We start from the raw sequence: 9,220 nt of genomic DNA, 5'->3' as shown, positions 1-9,220 counted from the left end.
CCCAGCTAGTTTTTTGTATTTTTTAGTAGAGACGGGTTTTCACCGTGTTAGCCAGGATGGTCTCGATCTCCTGACCTCGTGATCTACCCGTTTCGGCCTCCCAAAGTGCTGGGATTACAGGCTTGAGCCACCGCGCCCAGCCCCAATTTCTTACTTTAAAAATAGATAACTAAAGAGAAAGAATGAAGCATTTATCCTTCCTTTCCACTGTATTTCAGGGAAACTCAAGATGATGAGGGAAACAGTACACAAATGATAGCTAATAGATGTTAAAGGAATCATAGCATTTAAAAGTCAGCTTTTTTTTGGCAATCACTAAATTATTGACTCAGGCAAGGATTAGCAATTGTCAAAAACTGGCAAATGGAGTTGATGCGGGACTGGATATTATCTGACTGCAGGAGCAAAACATGACTTTACAATGGTGGGATCAGACTCCCTTCAACCATGCCAGTGGTCCATGCTAGAGTTACTAATGGTGGGACATCCAGATAGCATGTGTCCTCTGCCATGAAAAAACATCACCTCTGATGTAGTCTGGTCCAAAATGTTGTGGTTTTTTGTGTTTTGTGTTTTTTTGAGACAAGGTCTCACTCTGTCGCCCAGGCTGGAGTGCAATGACACCATGATAGTTCACTGCAGTCTCAATCTCCTGGGCTCAAGCGATCCTCCTGCTTCAGTCCATGCCCAACTAATTTTTAAAAATATATTTTGTGAGACAGGGTCTCACTATGTTGCCCAGGATGGTCTCAAACTCCTGGGCTCAAGCAATCTGCCTGCCTCAGCCTCCCAAAGTACTGGGATTACAGCCGTGAGCCACCATGCCCGGCCCAAATGTTTAATTTGACTCTAATCCAGTGTTTAGATCTAATCTCCAGTTCATAGGAAATGTATATCGAGGAACCACCCATGAGGATGTAATTAGACCCAAAAGGTGGAACATTCTATAGGACACCAGCTCAGACTGGTCAGCAAGTCAATAGCAAGGAGAAGGACTAAGCTAGATTAACAGAGAATTGAAAGGGGAACAGATGCAATGTGTGGTCCTAGACTGGAAAAACAGCAGTTGGAAATGGTGGTTTCAGGATAACTGGAGAAATTGGAATTTAGATTGGATATTTGATGATATTAAGAAATTAATAATTGTGTGTAATATGATGTTTGGGCTAGGTAGAATGTTCTTATTTTCAGAGATATATTTTTTTGTTTGTTTGTTTTTAAGACGGAGTCTTGCTCTGTAACTTAGGTTGGAGTGCAATGGCACAATCTCGGCTCACTGCAACCTCTGCCTCCCAGTTTCAAGTGATTCTCCTGCCTTAGCCTCCCGAGTAGCTGGGATTACAGGTGCCTGCCACCTAGCCCCGCTAAGTTTTGTATTTTTAGTAGAGACGGGGTTTCGCCATGTTGGCCAGGCGGGTCTGCAAATTGCTAGGATTACAGGTGTGAGCCACCACGCCCGGCCTATTTTGAGAGATATGAACCCAACTCTTTCGGGGTGGAACATCATGATGTTTATAATCTGTTTTTTTGTTTGTTTGTTTGAGACAGGATCTTGCTATGTTGCCCAGGCTGGTGTTGAACTCGCAGTCTCAAGAGATCCTCCCTCCTCAGCCTCCCAAAGTGCTGGGATTACAGGTGTGAGCCACCACGCCCGGCCTATTTTGAGAGATATGAACCCAACTCTTTCGGGGTGGAACATCATGATGTTTATAATCTGTTTTTTTGTTTGTTTGTTTGAGACAGGATCTTGCTATGTTGCCCAGGCTGGTGTTGAACTCGCAGTCTCAAGAGATCCTCCCTCCTCAGCCTCCCAAAGTGCTGGGATTACAGGTGTGAGCCACCATGCTGGCCTGTAATCTACTTTAAAATCTTCAACATTTAAAAGTAGTAAATGGTAGGAAAAAAAGAAAAGGGGGCCTGGCGTGGTGGCTCACACCTGTAATCCCAGCACTTTGGGAGGCTGAGGCGGGTGGATCACGAGGTCAAGAGATTGATACCATCCGGGGGACCATGGTGAAACCCCATCTCTACTAAAAATACAAAAATTAGCCGGGCATGGTGGTGCCGCCTGTAGTACCAGCTACTCTGGAGGCTGGAGAATCACTTGAACCCAGGAGGCGGAGGTTGCAGTGAGCCGATATCATGCCACTCTACTCCAGCCTGGGCGACAGAGCAAGACTTCATCTCAAAATCAAAAAACAAACAAACAAACAAAAACAGAAAAAAAGAAAAGCAAGCAAGCCCTGTTGAGGAGGAGGGGCAGTGTTGAAAAGTTAGCCATCGGGGATCTGAGGAAATCCTGCTGCTGTGGGCTCACCCCTGCTGTGCTGAGTGGGTTAGAGGTCACCCTAGAGATCCCTCACATCTGGGAATCCAGCCCTCTCCTGCCCCCACCACCTCAGGCTTTTCAAGAACAGACCCACTCACAGTTAATGGTGGGTACCAGCTTTGCAGGCAGACAGACTAGGGACCACTGCCAACTCCATCGCTTAGTGTTAATATTAACAGCAATAGTAGCAACAGAACTGACTGGAGAAGGCTTTCTGTGTGGTGGGCACCACGGAAGCACCAACATGCCTGGTTGAATCCTCACAGCAGCTCAGAGAGGCTCTCCCAGGCTATGTGCCCTCAGGCAAATTAGCCCTTTGGAGCCTTAGTTTCCCTCTCTGAAAGGGAGGTGAAAAGAAACTCTATCCCTAGGGCTGTTGTGTGAATTCAGTGGGAAGATGCCCATGAGTGTTTGGCGCCTAGCGGGGCTCCAGCAATGGCAGCTGTTATTTAGTTTGCAGAAGCCCAGGAGCCCAAGTGTCAGGGGCAAGCAGAGCTAGGAGTTGAGAGGGATGCAAGGGCTGAACCATTTGGGGCAAATCCTAATTCTGGGAATGGTAGACCTGACAGAGGGACAACAGGGACCAGCATCCTCAGTGCCCAGAGCAGACACATCATGACCCTTCCCACGCGGGATTAGTCCTGAGGCTTAGCTTCTCTCCAGGCAGAGGGAGGGGAGAACAGCAAAGGGCCCGGCCCACTCTGCCCTGAGAGTGGAAGCACGTCACCCCCACCTCCTGTCTGCTGCAGGAGCCACGCCATTCTCTGGAGAGAGATGTGGGCAGGTGGAGGCGTGAGGACAAAAACAAAAGTGGCTGGATGAGGAGCCCAGAATAGAGACCAGAATCTGCCATCATCTTGTCCGATGGGGTGGGGGACTCACCTGCACGGGGGGCCGGGGCATGCTCTCCAGGCTCTGCACCCTCGCCTGCACCTCCTGCATGCTCTTCTGTAGTGCTCGAACTGTCCCCAGCAGCCACACGTCCAACTCCTGGGGCCCCGCTGTGCTCCCCTCTGCGGTGCACAGACACACAGGGAAGGGGGCTCAGGAGGCAGTTCAGCTCTGGGCAGTGGGGCGGCAGGCTGGGGCAAGCCCAGGAAGGTGTGGGAGTGCAACCCAATCCCTGGACCAAGTGTGATTCTTGCAAAGTCCATCTATGTAGCTGAGTAATGGGCTGCTGGAGGTTTAATCCCAGCATGGCCGCTTATGACGCAGATCAACTCATTAACTTTTTTTTTTTTTTTTTTTGAGACAGTCTTGCTCTGTTGCCCAGACTGGAGTGCAGTGGCACAATGATCTCGGCTCACTGCCACCTCCGCCTCCTGGATTCAAGCGATTCTCCTGCCTCAGCCTCCCGAATAGCTGGGACTATAGGTGCCTACCACACCTGGCTAATATTTGTATTTTTAGTAGCGACAGGGTTTCACCATGTTGGCCAGGCTTGTCTCAAACTCCTGACCTCAGGGGATCTGCCTGCTTTGGCCTCCCAAAGTGCTGGATTCCAGGCGTGAGCCATTAAGCCCGGCCAAAGTCATTAACTTCTCTGGGCATCATTTTGTCATCTAAAAATTAGGAGAAGATGTCATCTCCTTCACAGGGCTGCTTGCTCAGAGGAATAAAGGAGATACTTTTGAAAATGTCCATACAGGACCTGACACACAACAGGAGTTCTAGAAGGGAAGAGGGCAGAACTCATTGTCTTCTGAGATTTCCAAATGGGGGTTCCAGAGAGTATAGATGACTTCCCGAGGCTGTGCAGCTGTAGGTGGGAGAGCTGGGCTAGGACTCCCATCCCGCTGGCCTTACTCAGCACCTGCAGAGGGTACAGACTCCTGGGTGCCCTTTGGGGACAGGAGGGAGGGCGGGGACTTTGCCTACCCAGGCAGGTATCTGGCTGATTGGCAGCCCTTCCTGGACAGAGGCTTTTCGCTCAGTGCCCAGCAATGGACTTTCACCTCTGCCCTAGAAAGGCAGCCAAGAGAAGGCCTGGGATGCCAAGACCACAAGAAAAGGCAGAAGTGGGTGAAAGGTTGGGCAGGAGCTCACCTTTCTCTGTAGGGGGCACGGGGCTGTTCCTGGGATCACGCTTTCCTCCAGATGCTGCCCGCTGCTCTGCCCAAACCTGCTGAGATGAGTCAGAGGGCTGAGGGTGGGAGTGGGAGCACAGTAGGGTGGGAAAAAGGGGAATGGGGACTAGTCTCACCAGCTCAGGCTCCAGCTGCTCCAGGGAATCACAGAAAACCTCGGAGTCCAGGTCTCTGGGCGGATGGGACTCTGTGGAGGGATTGGTAGAGTTACTGCCCAGAGGGAAGCTGTGGAGGGAGAGCAGGGGTGTGCACTGGACAGAAGCACCTGTTTAGGAGACACTAGAGATACAAGGCACTGGAGATATCACCACCTGAGGCACAGATGGGTGCCAGAAGCAAGGCCCTGGAACAGGAATCCTAGACCCCAGTCCCTGCCTTTGGGAGCACAGGAAGTCTCAGTGTCTGTGGAGGGCACAGCGTGGCATCCAGCCTTCTCCCCTCCAGTCCTCCCCCAGCCTGGGTTTGGTCCACCCCTCCTGCCCAAGCACTCACCTGGGCTTGGGGGTGCCAGTTCCTTGGGGTGGCAGGGAGGCTCTGAAACAGCCCCAGCATCTCCATTCACAACCTGGTCTTTCCAACCTGCCAAGACACAGCACCCAGAGGTGGGGCTGGGGAGAGGTTGGCACCTCCCAGTGTGATCAAGCCCCTATTCAGGATGAGCCATGGATGCTGCCTGAGATCCACCTCTCGGGGGCGTGGGGGTTCTAACAGGGATGTCACCTGGAGCCCTCTGCCCCCAGCCCACCTCAGGCTAGACCTAGCCCGAGTTCACTCAGCACTTTTGGAGCTCCCAGCCTGGGAGTCTGACCTGCAACCCTTCTCAGGAAGGTCTCTGGGGGCCTCGGCATGTCAGGGATCACCTGGTACAGGGGCTCGAAGTAATGAAACATGTCCTCTGCCACCTCACCCAGGGGCACTGTGTCGATCACCTGTGGGGGAGAGGGTCTGTTGGGGAGGGAGTGGCCTCCTGTCCCTTCCGCCCTGCTCCTGCCCTGTCACACACCTCCACCCTGTGCCCAGTCAGGGGCCAAAGATAGGCAGGGCTGGGGGTAACATGAAGGTGGTGATTCCCATGAGGGGGTCCATGTTTAGGAAATGGAGTGAGGGTCAGAACTGGAAGGGCAAGGGGCAGGCCACCTGTCCAGGAGCCTGGGGACAGGGAACCTGCAGCCCCTACCTTCTGTGCCACCAGTTTCATTTCAGTGATGTAGGCAGACATGGCCTCCTCCCTGCTCATCTTGCCCAGACTGTTCCAGGCGTCCCTGGGGGCAGAGGGCTGTGAGAGGGCTGCTTGACAGCTGAGGCTTGTTTGCCCAGCCAGCCGGGAGCTCACCACTTATATCGTCCAATGGGGTCCCAGAACCCAGGCCGGGGGACCAGGCAGGGCCCCATGGTGGCCTGCTTGTAGTAACTGTAGAATCGCAGCATCTCTTCATAGGAGGGGCGGTAAGAACCTGGGCAGAGTTGGGAAGCCAGGGCAGAACATCACTCCCAGCTCCAAGGGGCGGAGGGGCGGGAGAACCCCGCTTGGAAAGGGCAGAGGTGGAGATGGGTCCCACCCAGGGCATCTGGACTGGGGCAGGAAGTGGAGGGGACCCCCAGGACAGCTCAGGCAGGGGCTTGTCTGTAAAAACTGCAGTGATCAGGACCATTCTTTCTTCAGAGTCAGACCCCAGGCGTCCTGAATGCGAGTCCAAATGCGAGTCCCCGCAGCCTCACCGTTCTTAGGCAGGTTCTGGATGACGCTCACTGCAGCCTGGAACTGTTTCTGGCAGTCGGGCTCTGGGCTTTCTTTCTCGGTGCCCATGCTGCTGCGAGCCCTGGGGCCCTACTTTTGAGCGACTCTGCAAGAAGCAGCCTTCGTGTGAGGGGGCCTCCAGGGTACCCCCGGCACCATAAGCCAAGGATCCACTTCCCAGAGGGGCAAACTAAGCTCTTCAGAGGCCCGAGGGAGACACCCTGGGAGGTCAGAAGTTGTGGTTGAGGAGCCTCCTTTTCCTACCTCAAGGTAGCGTGGTGGGGCCAGGGTCGCCAGGGCCTCGGTGGGTGGAGAGGCAGGTGGCAAGGGCCGCAGTGCCAGATGTGTCCGTCCCCAGATGCGCTTTCTTTAGCTGCACATCTCCAACTCCTGCACAGGCAGAGAAGAGAGGAGGAGTCAGGGCGGGGCGAACAGTCTCCCACCTTGGCCGCCTGCACCTTGGCCCAGCCTGCGCCCTGCGGCGCCCACTGCCGGGACACCTGGGTCCTCTCTCGCCACCACCCCGCGGCTTCCTACTGTCCCCGGGGTCCAGCAGGGCCGGGATGGCGACACAGAGCGAGGGGGGAAATTTAAGCCAATGAGAGAGCTTGTTTCACAGTCGGCTTATCTACCTCAACCATTCAGCGTGGCCCTTTCAAGAAAATGCAAATAGTTTCTCAGAGCCTTTCCCAATTAGGCGGGGCTTAATCCTAGGGTCGGACTTCCCAGCCCTTGATGGCCAAGGCGGGCGGCAGCGCCCCCTGGTGCACATAGTGAAAGGTCGTGGCGTCCTAGCGCCCCCTGGTGGAAATCCGCATCTTTTCGCTGATATCCAGGCCTGGCCGATCCTAGGCAAACCCCTCACCTCTTTAGACGTTTAGGCACTGGGGATTAACAAAAGTCATGTCCTGTCGTCACGCGTGGGACATCACAGCTGAGTTTTGGAAGATGGTCGGGCACCGTGGCTCATGCCTGTAATCCCAGAACTTTGAGAGGCCAAGGCGGACGGATCATCTGAGGTCAGGAGTTCGAGACCAGCCTGGTCAACATAGTGAAACCCCGTCTCTACTAAAAATCACAAATTAGCCGGGCGTGGTGGTGCGTGCCTGTAATCCCAGCTACTGGGGAGGCTGAGGCAGGAGAATCGCTTGAACCCGGGAGGTGGAGATTGCAGTGAGCCAAGATTGCCCCACTGCACTCCAGTCTGGGCGACAGAGTGAGACTCCATCTCAAAAAAAAAAAAAAAAAAGCAAAATGTAGATTGCAGAATGATGGTTACCAGAGGCTGGGAAGGGTACTGGGGAGGGGGGGAAATGGGTACAAAAACACAGTTAGAATGAATGAGATCCAGTATTCGGTAACACAATACAACGATTATAGTTACCAATAATGTCTTGTATCTTTTTAAAGTAATTATTTTAAAAACAATTTTTGTAGAGGCAGAGGTCTCATTCTGTTGCCCAGGCTGGTCTTCAATACTTGGCCTCAAGTGATCGTCCCACCTCTGCCTCCCAAAGTGCTGGGATTACAGGCGTGAGACACCGCATCTGGCCAATTTATTGTATATTTCAAAATAACTGGACGGGACGTGGTGGCTTAGGCCTGTAGTCCCAACACTTTGGGAGGCCAAGGTAAGAGAATTGCTTTGAGGCTGCAGTGAGCTCTGATAATGCCACTGCACTCCACCCTGGGCAACCAAGTAGTGAGAACTTGTCTGTAATAAATAAACAAATAAATAAAATACAAATAAAAATAACTAAAAGTGGAATTGGAATGTTCCTAATACAAAGGAATGATACATGCTTGAGGTGATGGGTACCTCAATTACCTTGATTTGATCATTACACATTTTATACCTGTACCAAAACATCACATGCATCTCCATAATTCTCTGCAACTATTAAGTATCCATAACAATTAAAAGAAATGTAGGCTTAGCTTATCCAACAACAACAACAGAACAGTAAACCAGGAGAATAAGGAAGGGTTGTTCCTGGAGGAAGGAATGGCAGGATCAAAAGTACAAAGGCGAAGACGATAATCAGGAAGAAAATTCAGGACCCCAGAGAGGCGTAGGGACCCAAGCCAGAGTGCGGAATCTCTGGGCGTGGGAGATCTGAGGATAGGGTAGAGCAGGGCAAGCAGGTGGCAAATCCAGGCCCTGAGCACTAGCCTCTCTGCAGGATGCCACGCCGCTGGCCGCCGCTGAGTGGCGGTGTGCGCCCATCTCTCTGCCGGACCCAGGCCACCGGCTGCAGAAACGCTGCCACCTAGACGTCCCCACTTCGCGCACGCACTCTGGTGCTTGCATATAATTAATAAGTGCACACCCGACTCGGCCACCAGAACCCGCACGCGGATGCCCACCCACGGGTTGACGTCGCGGACAACTACATCGCAGGTGCCGGGCTGGGGTGCCGGCCTGTCCAAGCCTCGAACCCAGAACTAGTTGCTGGGGACTCCAGGCTTGGCTCCGCCTCACGCTTCCCAGGTCCGTCAGCTCCGAGCCTGTGGCTCTCCGAGAGGGCAGCACCTGGCCTGGCACAGGGAGGTTAATCCTATGACGTCACTGCCAACCTCCCCCACCCCCATGCCCATCCCTTCGGGTTCGAGCTGTCTCGCGCGGCTCAGCTCCCGGGGTTCTGCCTTCGCTCCCGGCCCTGCGTCCCGTCCCGGGTCTGGCTCCCTGCTGAGGCCGGCGGCACGACGCGGACGCGGAAGGGGAGGAGGGGGTCCTGCGTCCGCCTCGAGTCAGGGTCCCCGGGAAGGAGAGGGTGTCTGTGCCAGACGATGGCCCTCGTCCCCGGTGCCAGCTCCCAACCCCAGCCCCGCAGCATGGGGGCTCTGGTCACCGTCACGGCCAAGATCAGAGGCTCGCCCGGACTAAGGGGAGGCGGACTCACGAGCTGGGGTGAGCGCTGAGGCTCCGAGGGTCCAGGCCACCACCTGGCCCCGCCTCCGCACCGCCCTGGCCCCGCCCCCTTCCCATCCCGCCCCACCTCCTGCTGCCTCCTCCGACTCCCTCCAGCGCTGCTAAGTTTCTTCGCTCGCCGCCGCGCTCAGAGC

General features: G+C 54.2%; 2 protein-coding genes across 2 annotated transcripts in view; one reads left to right on the top strand and one right to left on the bottom strand.

Annotated features, from left to right (window-relative positions):
• ACBD4 (acyl-CoA binding domain containing 4) overlaps positions 1-9,121 on the bottom strand; it is an 11,869-nt gene extending 2,748 nt beyond the window's left edge. Inside the window, exons 1-10 of the mRNA XM_011940137.1 lie at positions 9,058-9,121; positions 6,419-7,038; positions 6,136-6,260; positions 5,750-5,870; positions 5,594-5,678; positions 5,225-5,345; positions 4,909-4,995; positions 4,533-4,603; positions 4,376-4,451; positions 3,212-3,342 (exon numbers count right to left, since the gene is read on the bottom strand). Of these exons, the coding sequence (XP_011795527.1) occupies positions 3,212-3,342; positions 4,376-4,451; positions 4,533-4,603; positions 4,909-4,995; positions 5,225-5,345; positions 5,594-5,678; positions 5,750-5,870; positions 6,136-6,223 (780 nt within the window). The 5' untranslated portion in view covers positions 6,224-6,260; positions 6,419-7,038; positions 9,058-9,121. The remainder of the gene's footprint in view (positions 1-3,211; positions 3,343-4,375; positions 4,452-4,532; positions 4,604-4,908; positions 4,996-5,224; positions 5,346-5,593; positions 5,679-5,749; positions 5,871-6,135; positions 6,261-6,418; positions 7,039-9,057) is intronic.
• Positions 8,945-9,220, top strand: part of PLCD3 (phospholipase C, delta 3) — a 23,706-nt gene continuing 23,430 nt past the window's right edge. Inside the window, exon 1 of the mRNA XM_011940175.1 lies at positions 8,945-9,065. Within this exon, the coding sequence (XP_011795565.1) occupies positions 8,945-9,065 (121 nt within the window). The remainder of the gene's footprint in view (positions 9,066-9,220) is intronic.

The sequence above is a fragment of the Colobus angolensis genome, unplaced genomic scaffold (genome assembly GCF_000951035.1).
Source record: "Colobus angolensis palliatus isolate OR3802 unplaced genomic scaffold, Cang.pa_1.0 Scaffold187, whole genome shotgun sequence".
Classification (NCBI taxonomy): domain Eukaryota; kingdom Metazoa; phylum Chordata; class Mammalia; order Primates; family Cercopithecidae; genus Colobus; species Colobus angolensis.
Note: the sequence above shows the minus strand (reverse complement) of the source record. Positions and strands in the feature narration are given on the sequence as shown.